At 34.7% G+C, this 22,643-nt stretch overlaps 2 protein-coding genes across 3 annotated transcripts; one reads left to right on the top strand and one right to left on the bottom strand.

The window, feature by feature from the left end:
- Positions 1–4,500: 4,500 nt before the first annotated feature.
- On the top strand, positions 4,501–13,586 carry LOC112518633 (GPI transamidase component PIG-S). Of its 2 annotated transcripts, none has more exons than XR_003069819.1 (13): positions 4,501–4,676; positions 4,776–5,466; positions 7,051–7,135; positions 7,233–7,322; positions 8,019–8,092; positions 8,534–8,618; positions 8,709–8,798; positions 9,686–9,816; positions 10,123–10,204; positions 10,277–10,338; positions 11,115–11,187; positions 11,276–11,379; positions 13,211–13,318. XR_003069819.1 is itself a non-coding variant. In XM_025126401.1 (13 exons), exons 1-13 carry the CDS (start codon positions 4,511–4,513, stop codon positions 13,343–13,345), a joined length of 1,854 nt encoding a protein of 617 aa, XP_024982169.1. In that variant the 5' UTR covers positions 4,501–4,510; the 3' UTR covers positions 13,346–13,586. The 2 variants fall into 2 exon arrangements, 1 of the variants encoding a protein (XP_024982169.1); XM_025126401.1 differs by having other exon boundaries at positions 10,277–10,324; positions 13,211–13,586.
- Positions 13,587–14,269: 683 nt separating this feature from the next.
- Positions 14,270–20,982, bottom strand: LOC112517853 (UBX domain-containing protein 1-like). Its single transcript, XM_025125223.1, has 10 exons — positions 20,889–20,982; positions 19,628–19,704; positions 19,037–19,116; positions 18,212–18,269; positions 17,509–17,576; positions 17,328–17,409; positions 16,772–16,855; positions 16,395–16,493; positions 15,096–15,215; positions 14,270–14,475 (listed from the first exon to the last, which is right to left on the bottom strand). The coding sequence occupies exons 1-10, from the start codon at positions 20,980–20,982 to the stop codon at positions 14,287–14,289; spliced, it is 951 nt and encodes a 316-aa protein (XP_024980991.1). The 3' UTR covers positions 14,270–14,286.
- Positions 20,983–22,643: the final 1,661 nt, after the last annotated feature.

Here is a 22,643-nt window from a genome sequence, read left to right as displayed (position 1 = left end):
GTACCCTTATAGTTAAATACAAATGTATCAGATGAAAAGAATAACCATTTCTAAAATCAATAGGAAAAGAATAATCAGTTTTATAATCCATAGTTATTCAATGACATCATGATTACACGAAAATACAACGTATTTTAGTCTTATTCCTATTTTAGATAACTTACTTTAAAAAAAATTATTTTAATACCTAAATTAAACGTTTTTTTTCACAAAATAACTACTAGGATCGCCCCCGAGGGCGATTTGACCAAAAAAATATACAAAGGGTCTCATATGTATCTGATTTGGTAAACAAAAAATCAGATGTGTCCCCCCAAAAATTATTTGTATCTGGTTTGAGGGACAAATATTTGATTTTTTGTCCCCCAAATTAGTTACATGTAGGACCTCTTGTATACTTTTTGGTCAAATCGCCCCCATATGGTAAAATCGCCCCGGGGGCGATCATGATAGTTATTTTATAAAAAAACGTTGAAAATTTGCTATTTTATTATTATATGAGATATAAACCGGCTATTATAGTGAATTTCTCATTTAAAAATTGACATGAATAGTAATTAATGTTTAAGAATTATTTATCATTAAAAAGTAGGCCTAAAATTTATTACAAAAACTGTAATTATTTAAGCAAAATACAAAATAAAAATTTACAATCATTTTTAGAAACATGCAGTTTTTCAAAAATACAAACGTCATTTTTTTTCGAAATTATAAAAATAATTAAAAATACCATGTGAGGCCGATTTGACTTAAAAAGTACGGTAGAGGTCTCACATGTATCTGAGTTGTTGGACAAAAAAATCAGATATTTATCTGAAAACCATGGATCGCCTCCCCCCATATTATGTACCAAAATATAAGTTTTAAAAATATGTTACCTAAAATATAATTAAATTAAAGTATTTAATTTTTTAATACAATTTACTCTTTATAAAAATATATATTGGTTTTTAGGTTTTTCAAATAAAATCCTTTTTTTTAATTAATATATTATTGTGGGCCTTTTTTTTTAAGAATATTTGTGGCCATTCAATTTTTTAATATATCAACGACTTTGACTTTTGAATAAATAATGTTGTTTTTTAAAATAATAAAATTAATTGATTAAAGATGCTTTTATTATGTTATTTATCAAGACATAATATACCTAATTTTTTTTTATTAATCTGGATATTCAATCTGTTATGCGAGCCGAATAATTCCATGGTAACCATTCATTTCGCTGGGTACCCGGAGTCACTGTCTATAAACCTCTGTGGCCACGAGAAGATTTTGTTCATTCTTGAATTCGAACACGAGATCTCCATATGCTTTTAACATTTGAAGCTCAAACTCAAACCATTCAGACACCACCTTTGTGGTTAATATATCCAACTTTATGTCCACATGTTATTGTTAACATTAGTGTGTTTAGTTCAACTTCATTTGTTACATATGTCGTATATAAATGTTATATACTTAAAATAACACATCAGTACATAGCAAAAGCAAGCAAATTTAGCAAATAGATTCATATAACAAAAGCATTGCAAAAACGTATTTGTAAGCTCATAAATCGAACTAACGAATTGTGGTGAAGAAAAAATCGTAAATCAAACAAAAATCGACAGAGAAAGCTGATGGAGAAGACGAGAGAGTATTTTTCAAACCCGTGGTGAAGACGAAATCGAACAAAAATCGACAAAAGTATGTCTCTTAATTATTCTAAACCATCTGAATGATTTCGTATCATGGACTTCCCTTAACCATTCAGCACCATAATTTCATTCTGAATAATTACCAAACAATTATATTTCATTTTGCACTATACTATAAGAGTCTCTTAATCAATATGTTCACTTAATCATTTTGCACTAAAACATTCATCAACTGTCTCCACGGCGTCACTAGTATCTTATCAAGGTGAAAAATATCGACTGAATAATGATTATTTCTCATTACAAAATCAACCTGATAAATCCCGTAATTTATAATTCAATGAAAATAACAACATTATGGGTGTTACAATTTTTAATAATATAATTAAAGTTATAATCTTCCAAACGGAAAAACCGTTGAAGTTGAATACAATCTTTCTCGGAAATTTTGAATTGTTATTATCTAATTTGAAGATTTTTGAAGAATTTGTTGGAGATCATCCAACATCCACACTCGTCATATTCAAATTGTAGATAATTTTGGGTGCCGTTTACCAAACACTTACCCGATTAAGCGTTTACCAAGTCACATTACTTTACTGAATGAATATGACAATGATTAAGAATCTTACCCGGTAAGAGCGAATACATGAAGCAAGAGCCTTACCTGGTAAAAGCGAAGACAATAAACGAGAGTCTTACTCTGTAAGTGAGGGCAACGACTTTTACCATGGTTAGTGTTTACCGGGATAAATTGTTGCATATGATGCGTTTTGGTGAATAAAATCTTATTTGGTAAGTAAATGATGGTGTTGAATTTTACTGGTAAGCGTTTACTGGGTAAATGTTTACGTAAACGGTCCCTTAGTTGTACTAAATTGTTCATAATTACAGCATAGGGCCTGAAAATACAAACTCATAATTGCAAGGGTTGAAACTGTAATTTAGCCTAAAGTACTTTTAAAACATTTCCAGAAACTTCTCAATGATAGAGAAAATCAACTTTTTGTTCTTTACAATGCTCCAATAATTTTTCTATCTCATTCTCTAAAATAGAGAATCATTAAGAAAACTCTAAATATAAAGAATCTATACTATTTTATTAAGCAAATTTAGCAAAAATCTTAAAGTCTTAAAATATTAAATGACCAATATATCCTTTATACTACTTTTTCACCCCCTCCTCTCCTCACATACACTCACCCCTCATATACACTCACCCTCTCACAACCAATTTTTTTAAAATTATAATTTTAAATTTACACTTTATACCCCTATAATTAATTAATTAATTTATTTTACGTCATTTACTTTTAAATGTTTCATTTTAAACATTTATCAAATTAACATACATAATCGTATATYAATTAAAACATGTTTAAAAAATACATTTTCATTTTAACAAGTTACACCATTATAATCTTCTCGTTAATACCTTCGAAATGAGTCCAATATTGAATAGTTTTTGATTTAATTATATTATTAATATATTATATATATTGTGAAAAAATATTTTTAATATTTACGATTTATACTTTTATAGTTATTTATTTATATATATATTATATATTTTGGGGTTTGGTTGTCCAAATTGCACTGTATAATATGTTCTAAATTAATATGTTATTGGGTTTTTTTGAAATATATATATATACATGTAAGCAGTTGAAATTTCATTCTAAAACCCATCTTTTTTAGTCTTTTCATGGCTTATGACCTGTCAAATTTGTAGTTTTCTTTATTGGTTTTGAGTGTTTATCTTAAAACTCAAGTTTCTTGGTTCTTTGCTCTTGGTGTAAATCGAACACATTTGTGGAGTCGTTTAAATATGTTGGATTATAAATATATTGGATTTTAAACTGTCATACATTTTTTTTCATCGATAGTCTGTAATTGGAACCATAACTCTTATTTATTCAAATTGTATTAATATGTAAAAACCAAGTGTAACTTATATCATCGTTAAATCTTATCTTATAAAACCAGTGGAACTTCAAAATCGTTAAAATTCATAGCTCCCACCGCATTGCGTGAGTACACAACTAGTTCTCTAAAAATCAAAAAAGAAAAGAGAGAAATGAGTTTTTTTTACTCATTCCATCAAAGAAAGTTGAATTAATATCATTTTATGTATATTTTTAAAAAAATGTATTGGGATAATAAAGTTATAACATATTTAAATAATATAATTAATAATAAAATCTTTAAAATAGAGAATCTATTGGGATGAATTATAATTTATTTTAGAGGTTTTGAATTTTAGTTCTCTATTTTAGATAAATTATAGAGAAAATCAACTTTTTGTTTCTACAGTGTTTCAAGAGCTTCTCTACAATGTTCTATAAAATAGATAAAAGATGAAAAAGCTCCAAATTTAAAGAATTCTTTAAAATTTGACGATTAAAAAGAATACATTAAAATAATAAATTAAAAAGTAATATATTTTAACTTGATTCAAATATTGAGTAACTTAATTTTAAAAATTTTATTTTGATATATAAGATGTAAAGTTTTATACATTTAAGTATTTAAATAATCGATTAAAGTATTAACCGGTTATCATGTTGATGTGATATTCAACTTAATATTGTTTGCTAACGTGATTAGTGATATAATTTTTTTTAATTTAAAATTAGTCTTTTTTAATTTAAAACTAATCTTTAACTGATTATCCAAATAGTTAAATAACTTTACATATTTGGTACCAAAATATAAAATTTAAAATTATAACCGTAAATAATCTATTAGAATCGAATTTAAAGATTTTAATTTTTGCTTTTTATCTTATAGAAAAGACAGACAACCTCTTGAACATGTTGTTACCAGTAAAAAAAAATACAGCGAAGTGAGCAGAGAGCTTCGGAGGTTCATCAATGGCGGAAATCACTGAAACTATGGGAAATGAGTCGTCTCCTTCAGAAGAAAACAGAAACGAAAACTCAGAAAGATCGAATTTCGATAATAAAACAATGCGAAAGTCAAAACCTGGATTGAAGCGTCTCGCACTAACCCTAACTGTTTTCTTCTCTTTCCTCTTGGGTATCTCTCTCTATGTACATATTGTGTGGAGACACACTTTAAACTCATATGTATTTATGCAGGCCAATATTGCTGACTTGTTTTGGTTTTATTATACAGGTCTTCCATGGTTGCTTAAATCGATAGAGATCTACCGATCACCACTTCCGTTTCGCGACATAGATTCATTATCAAATGCAATTGATTCAAATCCGTTTTTATTTCCGTGTAAATTCCATGCAGTGTTTGTTAATTTTGAGCACAGTACTCCCATAAAGCAAAACGCTGAACAGCTAGGGTTTTTGGTTAGCAGTCATATGTTACAATTAGCTGATGGTAATTCATTTTGTGGCACTTGTGAAAGCAAATACACAGTCTCAGTTAGTTTAGACTCTGGTAATGGCTGTGTAGAGTACGAAGATGCTGATAGAGGGAGGGCATGGAGATGTGGGGCACTAAGTGAGTTCAAATTTGATGAAACTGTGAAAAACGATGAAGTTTTAGATGAATATCTAGAATCTGTTGTAGGAAGAAGGGGCAGAGTTTACACTGTTGTAGTTGTGAATGCTGGTGAAGGGTATAGGGTGAGGGCGGTGGTGGGGAAGCATCGACATGCTTGGATTGTAGGCAGGTTTTCAGAGGTGGATATGCTAGCGGAGAAAGTAGCTGAGATGTTTGTTAAGATATTTGTGGGTGGTGCAAAAGAAGAAGGGGCCATGCAAGGGGAGTTTATGCCTGTTGGTGCTGATGGGAAAATTGTGCTTTCTTTCAATTTGTTAAATGCCGATCCACGTGATTGGATTTATGATTGGTATGGAGATTTATTGTTCTCTTAGTTGCTTGATCTGTCATATATGCATCACATATTTATATTTTTTAGTATATGGAAATGTATCTGTGGTAATTATCTGATCATGCTGTTGTGCGTGAGCTACTGAGTGCAGATTTTTTTTTCATATTCAGATAAGTATTGTGTTCTAATCTAATCTGATTGTTGGAGTCTCAGGACTTTGCTGCTCTTGTTTCTGTAAACAAGATTCACCTCATTCAGATTCTGACTAAAGTAGTTTTGCTTAGACATTGCAAATTTAGAATATTACTTTACACTTAGGTCTACTTATGTAACCATGTAGTAGTAACATATCTGGGTTGCTTTTGATCTACCTCTCTTATAAAGTCTCTGGTCCAAGTTTTGCATAATAATAAGATATGATGTCTAGCCCAATATACTTAATTGAGGCCGTATTCTGAAATATATGGAGGAGGTTGTTATAACCCGTTTCGAGATGGGTGGATCTCCAAAGAAGAGAGGGAAGAAGGAAGACTATAACTTTCTGCATAAAAATCAAATAGTAACCGTACAAGCAATATGTAAAGACCCATGACCATGATGCTTTAACTACTCCTAAATATTCTCCTAACCAACCTACCATCCCCTTAACACAATTTCCTACAAAATGTCACTATAAGCATGCAACACAATGGACTCATGCATAAATATGACAAGGAAATAAAAGAAATAAAAAAACAGCAGTTAAACAAGAAATAAAAGAGATGCTAAACGTCCATGTTCGTATCAGAGGTCAACAGTCAGACCCAATTATCAACATGGTAACAGTAGTGAATTAATTAGGCAGTGGGATGAGTGTCGGAGGATAATGACAACACAATTTCACTCATGGAGCAGTGTCATAACAAATGTGCAAGCCTTAATAGGGGTTTGCATGCTACTTGTCAAATAATTTGACTGTTTGTACCGGCTAATGAATTTCCCTGTTTTGCTTATGGGTTTGGAAGGGGAACAATGAACATGTATCAGAAGCCTGAGTGCTAGATGCCCTTTCTCTCTGCATCAAATGGAGGGACGTGCCTTGAATTGATGCATTTCCTCGTCATTTGGTTACTCCGCTGTGCACCACTTGTGGTACCTCAGGCTGTCCTGGTGCAGGCAAGCTTGGCCATCTATTATGGTCTATGGGGTAATGCAGTGATGCCCTGACCTACAAAGTGGGGTAGCTGGATAAGTTATTGAATTATTTGGAGATAAGCTGGTGTATGAAACATAACCATCTGCATTAGGATGCTGACTGCTGAGATCAACAATTTGTAACATATGCTTGCGAGTTGGTTTGATGATAATGAACTTTTCAACACACGTGATGTAGCTTTTAAGGGAATTACTATTTCCAAGTTGGCATACTGAATGACTCTATAACTTTTTCTAAGATTAAGTTCTCAGGCTCAGAGCTCTGCTTTGCGCCCTGTATCTTGTAGAATTTTTGTGTGTATACTTTCTCATACCCTTTTACTAGTTGGAACATGAACAGTTTTGCGATTTTCTAGAATAGATGTTTCTGCATGGTTCTTCACTTTTATAACTGCATTCTATCTGCAGGGATTTTAAAGAGGTAGATGAGAAAGTTCTATCCCCTACACTTGAAGCCTTGGGCCCTATAGCAAATATAAGCGTGGAAAGTCAGGTAACATGTAAATTCTGATAATGAAGTTCTCAGTGGAAACTCTGCTGCTTTGCAAGGATTATGATTCTGCAATTTATATGAGAGTTACCCCATGCAGGTTCTGTATCATACTCCAAAATCTTCATATTCTTATTGGGATGTGGAAGTGGAGAGCCACATCTTTAGCACCAAAGATCTTCCGTTCTTTGTAAGTTGAAAAGTTATTACAAACTACTAACATTTATTTTATGTCAATTTTTGCTATTTCTTGACTTCACTAATAGGACCAACAGCACTTAAAAATGTAGCTTTTCCTCTACTTCCAATGTGTACGGATGCATGTGCAAGTTTTCATGCTAATATCTAGATTATATATCAGACACGGGCAAAAAGAAGAAAAGCAATTTGCATAAGTAAGAGAAAATAACCAACATTTAGCATGGTGGTGTTTGGCCTCATTCCTTAGGCGGTAATACCTAGGAGATCATGGGTTCAGAATCCTAATTCCCCTTGCATTCTCTAAAAATAAGAGCATGGTAAAATATATATTGTTAACGCTGCATATCAAATACTCGGTATGTAACAGATGGATATTAGATGGTATATTGCAATGGCACTTAAACAAGTTTTTGGCCTCATCTCATTCTTCCATTTTGTAAAAGATTTATGTATATCCCGTAGAAGTTGATGATAAGATATGCTTTACATCATCTGGTTTTACATTGTGTGAGAGTCAAATTTTCATTTTATCAATGTATGCTGGCTGATTTCAGAGATCCTGATGGTCTTGTGTAGCTTGATTCTACACCCATAAGGATGTGTTTTAGTAGAGTTTGACAATCATGTGTTGTATAATTTATGATGCAAGTATAATTTTTTTAGTGACATTGTATAAGTTTTGTAGGTGAATTCAAATGAATGGCACCTGGATACTTCAATTGCGGCTGGTGGACGGTCAAAGATTTTGCAATTTGTGGTGTATATTCTTTAACTCAATGTCGCCTTGTTCTTATGATTGTTTTTGTAGAAGTAAAGAAGCTAGAATAAATTCATCATATGCATTCACCTTAAGCAATAACATGGTTCTTATCAGTTTTTTGGTTGATCGGTAAAAGCTAAACTTGTGAGAAGAAGATGCATCAATTTTTTTTAATTACCTGGTAATGCCTCTAAAGAACTTCTTGTTAATTGAAAGCTCAAAGCTACAGAAACGTCAAAATAAAAAACTCAAGGTCGTTTGATGGTGATTTGTAGAAGCAACTGAAGGAGCATATTCTTCAAAATTTAGAACTTTCACTTGCTCTTCTGAAGCTCAACTTGTTTGTTATACATTGATTATACGGCTTCTATAAGATTTGTAGCTGCCATCTGTGATAACTTTCTAATGCTGTGTGCACTTGTATGTCTTTGCACTTCCAGATATATACCATCTGCCAATGAATGCCCACTCAGGTTACAGCTTCCAAATGGAGAGATTTCCATGACAAATGCCTTTATATCTCCAGTGAACTTCCGACTCTATTACACCATTATTTTTATTCTTTTACCTATATGTTTTGGGAATTTTGATTTCATTTTGTACTCAATATTGCAGACATGGGGAGGTGTTGTAGTTTTGAATCCTCCCAACTGCTTGGGAAATGCAAATAGCATGCACCCTCTCAGGCGCAAAGTTTCTCCTCAGGTTAAAAATAAATATATGCTTATAATATATTCAGTGAACTCCTATAGATATGGTTGTTAAAAACTCTAAAGTGAAGGTTATTATAAACAGTTTAGGTTGCTTAATGTGCATAGTGGGCATTGTACCAGCATTGCATAGTCATCTAAATTTATATCATTGTATGTAAGCTTGATATTGCGATCACGTTTCTCCAAAAAAATCAAAATCTGCTGAACTGATTTGCTGTCACTATAGGAGGTTTATGGAGACCAATCCTGTAGAAATGAAAGAATAAATCCATATCATGAGAAAACATTGTTTCTTGTAATGAACTGTTTGGGAGAATATAAATTGTTTTCCAAGGTGTCAACACACGAACGGACAGGTGATTGAAAATCAGACCTCTAATTCATCAAATGGAAATTAGAAATTTAGGCATGACAACTTTAGGTATTTCTGAGACATGATCTCTGATGGGGGTTATTGGAGACGCATGACTAGGATAGCAAAGTAGGGGTGTGCATTCGTAGCTAGTGTAGACCAGAGCTGTAGGGGTAGAACCATAGAGGATTGGAGGCAGGATTAGTAAAACGACAGTTAGGGTACCGAAATTGCATGCTAGATTAGAGGTGTGTGATTTTCTTACCTTGGTATTCTCTCTATTTCTTTGGGAAAACTTTCTATATATTTCACACACTTCTCACATGCCGAGGTCTTCACGGAAACAGCCGCTCTACTCCTTGAGGGAAGAGGCCATGTCTCCGTACATTTTATCCCCCAGACCCAACCTTTGGGTGGAATATACGGTGCTCGTTTGGTTTGGTTTCATCAATCTAGTAAAATATCTCATGCATATCAGGAGTTTTTTTATCTTCTAACAAGGATTGATGTTAATGATCTTGAAACAGGAACTTAACCAGATTTTTGAAGTTTTCATGGGGCAGCTTCGGCAATTGTTTGGTTTAAAATCTACTGGTTTCTACAAGGGTGCATCAGGCTCGTCTATTCTTTTAGCTAGTGAAAGAGGCTTTACAGAATGGTAACTAACGGTGATGATTGTCTTGCCTTTCTGAATCATTTATATTTTGAACCGTCATTTGAAGTAAAAGTTTCTGTATGGAAAATGAATGTTCAGTCCGTTCTCTTAGCTTGATGATTGCATCCGTATTTACTGGGCCTGCTCCCCTTTAGATCTTTATTTTTATAGCTGGTCATGGTTGGGTAGTGGTGTTTTTTGGTCGGGGGGGAAGTGAGGGGAGAACACTGCAGTTATATACCCTAATAGTTTAGAATTTTATAATGTGACATAATTACGGTAAGGTTTTTATCTATTCACCATATGCAGGGAACTAGATGTCTTGGCTCGGCAACATGCATGCTTCAATCTTCGTCAGTGTGGTACAACCCTTGGATCACTTTCAAGATTGGTATGTTTCAGTTCTCAATACCTTTATGGACTTCAATCAGGCATCTTGGCTTAAGAAACTTTCTTCATGCAGGTCCAATCATTACCAAGAATGATCATCAAGGATGAGATTGGAAAACAGGTCAGTTATAAAAGGTGCACTGTTATTGGCTGTCTGCAATCTTCTATATTAACAAGGTCGAACTATCCTGATATATGGAGGGCATGCGCCACAGTCAATGAGTATTTATTTAACTCTCTCGTGCATGCTTAAAATTTCAGAAGAAAAATAGCAATTTGACCTTGGGAATGTTGAATAAAGAGTGAAGTATAGACCATCGTGTAGAATTTCTTGCATTACCGCCCGCATGCTTCTTGACACTATTCCACAAAGTTATACTCTAGGAGTCTGTAGAACAACATAAGACTGATTAGAGTTACATATTTGGTTGAAGATGTATCTACATAACATGGACATTACTTAATTGCAGACCTTCCTTTGTTTTTCGGTTTTACTTTCTCCAATTGTGTCGAGTTGCCTTCTATTTTGACCATTGTCTCTCAATCTTCAAATCTCTAGCCGTTACATTTAATTCTTTACTCCAATTGGGTTACAAAGTTATTATTCTAATTCATTAGGAAGATGTTCCCTCCGTATTTGTTTTTTAACATGTGAAGCCCCCAAGCCATGCCATTTGTCTCTCTGGTACATGTGTACACCCTCATAAACCTAAATAAATGATTGAGATGTCTTGTTTGAATGCATGGGCACACAGTTCAAGAACTTTATTTTATCTTTTATCATTGTCGCAATCTCTTTATTGATTTAGATTAGTACATTTGGAATTTGCATGTTTGTAATTTCAATGTTCTTTATAATCCAGTTAATAACTGAGCAATTACATCTGTGGACTTCTTCCCTGTTTGAGCAGGTCAAGCTTTCTCTTGAGGCTGCAAAATTAGCTCAGAATAATGCCTCACAAGGCATTTTTGATGCTTCAGTTGGTATGTTTGACTGATAAGTAATTTTATTTGTTTCATGTATCTTTGTTAGCTCCTGTTTTACATATGGCTATATGTGCACTTTTGGCAGTTTCCTCGAGGCATGCTCGATCCTTGGCTGAGGATGCATTCTTTCACCCATCCGTAATGTCTGTCAGTTACTACTCATTTGAGCACTGTTTTGCTGTCTACTCGGTTAGTTTCTCTAAATTTGTGGTTATGAATTACAAGTTCATTTAATAACATTCATGGTGAGATTTTGAGCTTACTGTGGGAACAAATGCCGAGGGTCTATACAAGGCGTCTGTTATCACTATTATTGAATGAATGCCTTTCTGAATGATCTAATTTGGCCTTATGTTCAAAACACCCTTAATTCTTGTAAAAATCCAAAAAGAAAAAAGAAGAAAAAAGCTATGTTTCGCAGAATCGGCAGTACCAAGTGTGAAGGGTTTTTATTTTCATTAAATATCCAAAATTTGCCCACAATGTCTCATTCTTGCAAACTACACTGTTTTATTTGACATGCTCACAAGAAGGATGGTTAATTTTGCAACAGAAAGCCATGAAAGATGGTGCAAAAGGCCTCACTCAATGATCAGTAATATTTCATTTACTACCAATCTCGAATATTGCATAGATTATTGTTTTTGGATGTCCCATGAAAACTTTGAAAGTACTGTTTCTTCATAATTTGAAGCTCAATCAATCTATTTCTCAATTTTTGTCATTAGAATTATGGATGCTATTGCTTTTGCTTTCTGGCCCACAAGTTTTCTCTATTGCATTATTAAAGAGTAGTTTCAACTTTCAACATCTGATTAATAGCCCAAAGACTTGATGAATTATGCGTGGAGACCAGCGTTGCAATTGTTATGGGACGTGGGGGAGTACTACTTATTTTGTCATGTCTATAAAAATATATTGTATATGGTAATGGCGAAAGCACATATGATAGATTTGATTCTTTCTTTTAGTTTCCAAGAACGTTGCCTGTGCTGATCCACTATGATAGGAATAAGAATTAAGAAAAATGAATAAACGGTAGATGAAAGGAGTATAATGTCGCAAAACGAGAGAGAGCTGATTTAATAACAAAAAGGAAAATAAAAATGAAGTAGAATATAGAACATAAGGTAAACAATGGAATCTCCAAGAGTTGCCGAGAGAAATGCTGAACCATCTAGGTCTAAAATGAAATAAGATGACACTAACTGGATTAGTTAGGCTTGCTTCTCTTTTGTGCCGACAGTTTTTATGCCATGATTTTGGGTATGTCTCCAAAGAGTAAAATATCTCTGAAACTTGCTCTTAAAACTGTATTATAAATGAAGTGCTATGCCCTATGTGTATATATCCATGAAACCCATGTTACTGATGTAGTGCAAAGCAAGTAAATAAATAACGTCAAAACATGCATATAATTATTGTTAAGCATGTTATGAGTGTTGGGAGACAGTGATTCACAAATTGGTTACCTAAATGCACTTGTGGCCTTGATTTGCAGCCCCTAGTTCTGTTACAAGTCACGTTGTCTGCAACTTTTTACTCTTCTAAGTTCCCTTTTGCATCCTAGATGCAAATATTGGGTATTCATAGAAACAACTAATCTAACCTTTGGGTTAGAGGACAGATCTGCCTACATCTTATTCCCGACCCTACTTTCAAATGATTTATATTGGGTTCATTTTGTTTGGTTTGGTTTGGTTTGGTTTATACAAATATTCAGTATAATTACCTTAAGTATATTTTATGGCAGCCCTACTTTATTCAGGCGTGTTTTAATTATTTTAGTTATATTGTCCTACAACAAGCGTATGTTCTTTATTCTTGTTTCATTGGCCTATCTATAAGGCCAGAAGATGGATAGTCTTGGGGATATTTTCACACAAGTTTTATTCTTCAGTGAGATGCTAAGCATCAAATCCTATATTTGGGAGTCATTCTCGAATCCCTAGTTTCTTTCTCGTTCCAATCTTTTTGCTCTCTTGTTCATCAAACTGCATAACTTTTTTTGTCTTGACAGCCTTTCTTTCTGCCACTCTCACTACATGTGATTCTTGCGGTTGTGAGAGAGATCAAGAGATACAAACAAGAAAGCAGAAAATATGCAGCTTGGAAAGCTGTAGGAAAGCAGCATGCCGGTCCAACATCAGACTGAAAAGAAAGCAAAGTCTAACATATGAACAAGATTTAGCCATTTTCGCTGTTGTATTCAAATATGTATTTTTCCCACAGAAAAACTGTAGCTTACAGTTGAATATTAGCACATAATATTTCTATATACCTTCAGACATTCGAAAGGTGCTTATGGTCACAGGTGACAGGACCATACGATGACTTAGATTTTTGGTCTTTCGGCTTTATCAATTCAATCTCCAATTAAATTTCATGTGTTAAAAGGGGTTTTATCTCTTTTTTCTTCACAGATGGTTCAGTCCTTAACTGTTGATGGGTGTTTATCTTTTTTTTTTTTAATAGATGGTTCATTCCTTAAATGTTAATGGGTGTTCATCTCTTCTTTGTAGATGGTTCGTTCCTTAACAACTGTTGAAGAATGACAGTGATTACATCAAAAGACACATGCAACATTGAACATCAAATGAGGTATTGAGGTTAGACAATTTTTGATTTGATACACAAAGTGAAATTTGAACTCAAAATCTCTAGATTGCTCTAAGCAAATTGAAGAAGCCTATCTGAGCAGTTTTTCTAGAATAAATTTTCTTGAATCCAACTGACTGACCTCATGGACCAACAATTTACTCAAATCACACAAAAGGGGTACTTGATGACTTGAAAAACCAAATCGAACCAAACTATTCCGGGGTGGGGTCTGGAAAGGGTAGTTTGTATGTAGACCTGATCTCTACCCCAAGGAGTAGAGCGGGTGTTTTTGTGAAGGCCCCCTACTTGTAAAAAGTGTTCGAGAGAAAACAAGAAAGTATGTCTATCAGAGTTTGAAACCTTAAATTTATAGGCTTTTAGCATCCCACAAACAATCAATAGATACATGACCGGTGAAGACTAGTATACCTATTGAAGTCTTTAGTCAAGAGCTTGTGATAGTTCTTATAATGAAGTATGCTTGAATATACATGATCATTCTTCTGTTGATAGAAGTCCAAAGAATGGATTTGTTATAGCAGACTGCAATTCGTTTCCAGCTGACTTAAACTCAGCCATGTCAAACCTAGCTCTTGGTAGAAACAGATACCTGCCACCTTCGACTTGTTCAAACCCACAGAGCTCAAGAAACTTTATCCCTTGTTTGAAAATCCCAACTCTTTCCTGTTATTTCAGTCATGGGCAACAACGGTTCAATTACAATGGATTAAAACACAAAACCTTCAAGAAAAGGTTGAACCTAAATTAAGTCGAGTTCGTTTTGATTATTTAACAACTTTATTTTGTGGGTCTCTTTTATACAGTGCAGAAGTAATAAGATGTGATGGTGACTCTTGTTTAGAAGAAATAGGTACAAGTGCATTTGGTACTCTGCACGGGATTGGGCAGGACTACAAGGGACTGTACTGACAAGAGTGAGGTAGGCGGGGGTGAAAGAATTGACAAAGGTTTTAGGGTTTTAATTGAACATGAGTAGTTTAGTAATTTACCAATCTTGTCTCATCTCCCTTATTTTTGTTCCATCTATTTTAGGTGGAACAAAAAATGCAATTTTGTCTCACTCGATCCCACCATGTCCAAATCTAATATTACGCTAAATATCAGACATTTTTTTTGTTTTGTCCTATCCTGCGTACAAAAAGCACCCTTTTATGAGGTTAAGTATTTCAAGTGCCCACATCTCTTCTTGCACTGATGGAGTCCTACATACTTCATGGAGGATTCTATGTGGTTCTAGTGCCTCTATTGCCTATTCTTTAGAGATTTTACAAGAAATATGTCACCTTAAAAGCTGGATTACTCAATCTGATCTTCCTGAATTTGTCCTCATCAGGATCTCTTGCAACATTTCTGATGTAAATTAGAAGAGTCTCAAAAGCCCTCTTCACTTTGATATCATCATCCTATATGGAAAGAAGTTTCATGGAAGTCCATTGAAGTAATAGAGGTAACAAACTTTTCTTGCAATCGTAATTGTAGCAAGTGGGTTGCGTCGTATTCACTTTCATATAAACGGTTAACAAACTTGTATGCAAATGTCTCAAAATTGACTTGACCTCACTAATCTAAGGGGCCTTTACCAAATGCTTATCGGGTGAGCATGACAAATGACCGAAAATCTTACTTGGTAAGTGGAGAAGACTCTTTCCCGGTTAGCGCTTATCGGGTAAGAGACGCTTACCAACAATCCATTTTGATGGTCGAGAATGTTACCCGATAAGGTAAGTCAGGGTGGTGTCTCTTGCCGATTGGCTTTTGCTAAACGGCCACTAAGGGGCCGTTTACCCAAACACTTACCTGGTAAGCACTTACAATACTATTACTTACCTATTAGGTAAAATTTAATCCATAAGAACGATATTATATGTAACAATTTACCTGGTAAGTGCTAACTTGGTAAGAGTCATCACTCTCACTTACCGGATAAGACTCTTGGTCCTTGTCATTGCTCTTACCGGGTAAGATTCTCGGTCCTTCCGATGTTCATCCGATAAGGTAATGTGACTTGGTAAGCTTTTACTGGGTAAACGTTTATTTAGTAAAGGGCCCCTAAGAGTGGTAGTTATAAACTGATACGATTAGACCAAAATTCACTTGACTTAATTGCTCTACAAATGACACCGACTGCTCATGTTTGAAAAACTCGACATGGATACATATAGAAAGTTTGGCAAAAGCCATTGAAATGCAGCGAAGTTTAGTTTAGCTCCTATGTAGTGTAACGGAGTATCTTTTTTCTTCAATTAATGTAACAAACTTTAAAATTTTCCTAATTTGTACCCATTTAGTTTGGTTTATTTTCTATTTAGTACAACAAAGTTTCACCCAATTATCTGTCAAAATGGGTAAAAAGTAGGAAACTTTGAAACTCTGTTATATTGATTGAGAAAAAAATATATTATTTGTTACACTAAATAAAAACTAAGGCAAACCTCGTTACATTTTGCCTTAGAGAGTTCTGTATGTATACGAGCAACAATGCCGTAAGATTACGTTCTGACAAATTGGTCTCCCTTATTAAGGCATTGTATGTTAGAACATAATCTTACGAGCAACAACTTCGTACCCATTAGTAAACTTACCTTATTATTTCGCCTGAGAGACCTTAAACAATTTCTCATGAGATCTACCTTTGTTGTTGAAGTAACATGAATCCCATTAGACACAAGGGGTAGTACCTCCTGCTATTCAATGAAGAAAAAATCATTAAACCAGACCAAACCAAACAAACCCAATATTTCGCACACAAAGTTAGGGTCTCGGATAGAATGTACACAAAACTAGACCCCGAGGGTAGAGAGAACCAAACTATACCACCAGTAGAGGTAGACCTGACCTCTACCCTAATGGGTAGGACGGTTGTTTGCATGAAGACCCGACTTGTGAAATAATGAAAATTCATTGTCTAAGAAAATCTGATATTACAATCTTAGACATCAAAACTTGATGCCTAAGTTACCTTATTTTCTTGCACCATAGGTGTGGCAGTCTTATAAGATGCATGGCTTTCTGGAGCCAATCCAACCTTCCCTCTTCTTTCTACCTAAAACATAGAATACTATTAGATTAAAAGGACATTAGGAATTCAAATTTGGAAGCAATACTCTAAATAGAATCCAAGAGTTAGAACTTAGAAGCCTCATAATGAACAAATAGAAAATACTCACAAGTATTAGATGGAAAGCGGGATAAACAGAAAAAGTATGCATAATCAATGAGACCCATATAGGTCGGGGAGGGAAACAAAGATTGCCCTATAAGAGACTGAATACCTCCTCTATCAGACACGTCTTAAAACTGTGGGCCAAAGTGTGGACAAAGCAAACAATATGAGGTACTTTTGCCGGGGATGTTACACTGTGGATCATAGGAAGCATCCATAAGCGTATAATTTGTATAGGTAATGTATATAGAGGTATTATTGAGAATCTATATAATCGTAATCAAATAAAAATATACTGAGGTTACTTTATTTTGGTGTAAGAAATAGTGTAACGAGTTGGAGATGGTCTAACCTTGTCCTGTTGTAGTTTCTGACGAATTCTTTCCCGTGCTCTTTTTTCTTCCTCTTTCTCTGCTTTCCGCACGGCTATAAAACTGAGTTTAAATGATTTAATGAAGTGATTACAGAAAAATAATACCCGTTAAGTAAAAACCGAAAAATAAAATGTACAAGGGGGATTTCTAGAAAGAGACCGTTGTCTTTCGTTTTCTTCTGCAATCTTCTTTGACTCTTGCAGCTCTTTTCCTGCCCGAATCCTTTCCTATAAACGCGAAAGAAAGAGATTAAAGCGTCCTGTATATGATTTCCGAGAAACAACTAAACAAACACGCATCAATGCGTATTTCCAACACATAAGATTGCTATATTCCTGGATGACACTCCTGGGGGCGGGAGTACGGTAAGGGCTGTTTGGTTGGTTTTCCATTAGGTCATGTATGGATAAAGATGCTTGTGTGCATTAATATGTCTGTATAGACTGGAAAGGTTTTTGTTTGAGAGGGTTTTTTCATAGATGGAATGAACATGTTTTTTAATTGGGAGGGACAGGCATGTAAAAAACTTGACTTTCTGCATAAAGCTTACCCTAGAAGCTTATTGATTAAGCCACTTCCAATATCTTTAACCTACTGCAAAACAGTCATGTATAGTTAACTGAATAAGCTTTGAGTCCCGTTAAGCTCATTAGGCTGCTAACAAGCATGCCCTTAGTCTTCTTAAACCGCATGTCGTGATTAATGAGCAACAAAGTGTTGCTGATATACCACCAAAGGGTCATTAGCCCAGCGGTACCCAGGTTAGCAGTAGTGGCCAACTTGGAGGTCAATGGTTCAAGTCTCACAAAAAGGTGAAAAGTGTATGAGTTTTGCCGTATGTAACAAAAACAAGGCCACATACCTTCTCTCTACCCTGCTCCAACTTCTTATCTTCCTCGTTTGTTTTCTGTACTTTATATCTGAAATCGAGCACAAAGTGGTATTTCAAGACAGAAAGCAAGCAATAACGAGTTTCGGTAGTCACATGAACTGCTTTCAAGAATGAAGTATATTAATGTAATATAATCAAGAATTGTTACTATTATTATTTGTTAGGATATGTGGAACCTCTATAAGTTCTCTCTAAAAGAGCCCTCATAGAGAGAGGAGAGGTTCCTACATATACACATTTGATGGTCCATGTCTGCCTGATGTGGAACTCTAACAAGCCCTCCAATGGAGGCTAGATGGTGCCCCCTAGAACAGAGGTGAAAAATATGCCGTCTCCCTAGTTTTGGATTGAGCAATGCAAAGGAGAAAGAAGTTGTCCCACCCAGTCCTCTCGTACTAGTAGACTTATGTTCTGATACCATGTTAAAATATGTGAAACTCCTATGAATTCTGTAAAAGAGCCCTTAGATAGAGAGAGGGAGAGAGAGAGAGTATGGTCCGTGTCTGGTCAATGTGAAAAACACGCTCCCTCCAACCGAGGCTAGATGGTGCCCCCTAGAAACAGATCCGAAAAAGCATGTCGGGTTCATAGATTTGGTAGACTCCAGCCCTAATTCCATGTTAGGATATTTGGAACCCTTATAAATTTTCTAAAAGACAATGTTTCTACTTTCTACATATACACAAGTTTGATGGTCTATGTTTAGCTGATATGAGAATCCAATATTATTATCAAATAAACTGCATGGAGAATTAGAAGTTCAAATGTTTTTACTTAAAAAACAAGAGAACAAACCTTAGTTTTTGTGCTTTTAGCTTTACTTCTTCAGACATAGAAGAAGATTTGGATCCCTCAATTTCAATTCTTACTGGAACCTGGTGAAATTACACATTCAATCAAATTTGTAATGTAATGATATCAAGATATGCAAAATCTATCTTCGGTTGGTTTTCCATTAAGTCCTTCCTGTATGGATAAACTTGAATGTGTAGATTAATGTCTTTATAGATTGAGAGTTTTTTTTTTCTTTCCGTAGTTAGAATTAACGTATTTTTTTAATTAAGAGGGACAAGTTTGGAAAAAACTTGACTTTCTATATAAAGCTCCTCCTAGAAGCTTACTGAATAAACAACTTTCTATATCATTAAGCCAATAGCAAGCAGTTATATCTATAGCTGCCCAAATAAGCTATAAGTCTCATTAAGCTGTTAACAAACAGACCCTAAGGGTGCGTTCAATATGCACAAAAATGCAATTTGTTTGTCCTACCAAAATAGGTGGAAGAAAAATCAGGAAGATATAAAAGAATTGTAAGTTAATAAACTACTCATGTCATATTAAAACCTTTCAGACTAGTGTACAATTATCAGAAAGAATAAATCATACCGAGGGCATCTGATCAATTTCGGGGTCATCCTCATGATCAACAATCCAACTAATAGCATCCTCCAAACTACAATTACCTTGAACAAGAGAAACTTTAAGCTCAGCAAAATACCGTAACGACAAACATGTAGAAGACAACCCGTAAATAAGCTTCGAACCAACAACTAAAATGCAACACCCCAAAAATGAAGAGTTATTGATTCTATACAGGCTTGACCTACGGGGTCGCCTAGACCATTGGATGGCAACAAACCTATTTATGATGGTGTGGGTCATGTTCGACATCTATAAGTTAGCTTATTTTTTGTACTTATTGATACAGATAGTATTCCAATCATGCCTCTTACATTTTCCCAATTAACTTTTACAGACGTCTTTTTTACGTTATTTTACATTGTGATTTAATATTTTCTTACTGAGCATAATGAGTTTAACAACTAGCTTATAAACTAACTAGTTTATCAGCTACTTTGCCAAACACGGCCGTAGTGATTTGTTCACTCGTTTTTTAGGATGGATGTGGTGTTAGCAAAAAGAAAATAAGTGGCGAGTAAAGGAAGTAGACGGGGTTTTTTTGGGTCGTAGGTTTGATGATGACGTTAGAAATTTAAGTAAGGAAGTTTGTGAAATTTTATCCCACATCGGCCGAGCGAGCATAGAGAACACAAAAATTCAAAATCTCTAAAAAATTACATTCAGCTCCAACAGATTCTGTATTTTAGAGAATTACAACATCGACTATATTATTAAAATATTATATTATTTTATCATCCCAATACGTAAAAAAAAAAACTTTATATTCACGGATGATCAAATGCGGTGACTCTGAGCTATCTGCAAAGCAGGTGGTCGCTCTGAGATTAGTCGGCTCGCATAGCGGGTTGGATATCCATATTAATAAAAAAAAACTTTATATGAAAAACTAATAAATCAATCCCATTGGTGGGAGATATTATAAATAACATTTCTCTCTGTCCCCTCAGTAGAGAGTTTTAAAAAATTATCTGTATTTGGAGTTTTTTAGGTTTATCTGTTTTAGAGAATAAAATGGAGAATCTATTGTATTGAAGCAATACAGAAAACAAAAACTTCATTTTCTCTATTTTAGAGGATATGCTGAAGATATCGTTATAAGCTGGTAGTAATCGACTTCTGATAACCTCTCCCCATGGTTTTACTTGATCCGAAAGCAACGGGTGCACGTTAATCTATACTTTCTATGAGAACGATTACTGAGTCGAAAGGTTGCGAGTTGACTGACCAGAATAATGAAGCGCTCTAGTCGCTCGAGCGAACGGAAAGCCCATTTCCTCAAGTTCACCAAGCAATTTGCTGTTCACTTTTGGAACATCCATTCCTAATATACAACAAAAAACACAAAGTCCACAAAGAGATTATTAAACGACACAAGACATCGGTGCAATTCGCGAGCTAATGTCTCGAAAGCAACCTTTTCGTCTCAACGAGGTACGTGTATATACATCAACTCCTTTCAAACCTTACCGTTTGATGAGATATATTGGGTTTGTTTGATTTAGTTCACAGACACTGCCTTTTCAGATTTGCAAAAAGTAAATGAAACCAGAACAATTTATGTAAATTAAACTAGTATATCCGACTCGAGCTAATTTGGTGTTTTTATTATTAATCACATTAAAGGGATGTTCGCTTCATGTTGGGAAATGAAAATAAAAATGATAGGAAATGGAAATGAGAATGAATTTTCATTTCCCCTGATTTAATATGGAATAAAAATTTGGGCTTATGGGATAAGGACGTTGATTGCCCCGACCCGATGGGGAACCCGACTCACCTGACCAGAACGGGGAAGGAAATTCCCTGCTAAAACGGGTCCCGAGGATCCCCGATAGACTCAAACCGGGGCCAGGGTCCCCGATAAAAATCTAACGGACGTTAATCCCCTTACCCATCGGGACCAGGATCAGGACCGGGACCGCGAATTACAAAACCCGTTGCCATGCATAGATGAGCATTTCAATATCTTGTTACGTGGGCTTTAATATAAAATGGTTACGAATATGTCAATTGTTTTATATGCTCAAAACCTCAAATCGGTTATCTAGGTATAAAATTACGGTATAAGTTGCTATTCGGTTTAAAACCGTTATAGTAAAAGAATAACTGAAACTGAATCATTTAACCCGAAAACCAAACAATCTGAAACCATTTTAGTTCAGGTTGGTTATTCGGTTTTGGAAAATTTCCGACGACTCCTAACTCCGACCCGAGTCAACTGAGTTTCTAGATTCGAGTCAATTGAGGTTCACAAAAATGAATTTGTGAACCTCGATCATATATTAATCTGATGCAAGAAGTATTTAAGAAGACAATTAAACTCAAAAAATGGAATTCTGACCTTGTTTTTCTTGAAAATTGGAAGACGATGAAAGACAAAATACGAAACACTGTTGATGATCGAGTTTGAGAAAATGGAAATGTTTGGATAGTAATGGGGAAAAGCCATAAAGGATTAGTTGTATGTTGATTCCTTACTTCAGGTTTCATCCTCTCCATCTTTGATTCAGTGTCAAGTATTCCCGATTTGCCACAAATTACACTTTCGGTCTTTGTCCCGAACCCAAAATAAGGTGTTTGTGCAAAACCGGAATGCACCGAAATCCGAAACCCGACTTTTGGGTTGGATTCGAGTTCATTTTGATTTTTGGCCACCCAACTTGTCCAAAAACCCGATATATATATAGGGTTGGGTTCACGTGAGACCAAAAGTTTTTCGTGAGACCTGTAAGACCAATTTATGTTCATTGATCAAATTTATGAATTAATGATCTAATGGTTGCAAAGTTGCAAGGTGGCAAATTCGTAATTAGTGAGAAGTCTTGTGGCGTTTATAAATGTTCAGATCTGACGATTGTAAATCTAATCCAAGGGTTGAGAATTGGTCTTACGGGTCTCACGAAAAACCGTTGGTCTCACATGATCCCAAGTCTATATATATATATATATATATATATATATATATATATATATATATATA

Source organism: Cynara cardunculus (genome assembly GCF_001531365.2).
Source record: "Cynara cardunculus var. scolymus isolate 2C chromosome LG 9, CcrdV1, whole genome shotgun sequence".
Classification (NCBI taxonomy): domain Eukaryota; kingdom Viridiplantae; phylum Streptophyta; class Magnoliopsida; order Asterales; family Asteraceae; genus Cynara; species Cynara cardunculus.
Note: the sequence above shows the minus strand (reverse complement) of the source record. Positions and strands in the feature narration are given on the sequence as shown.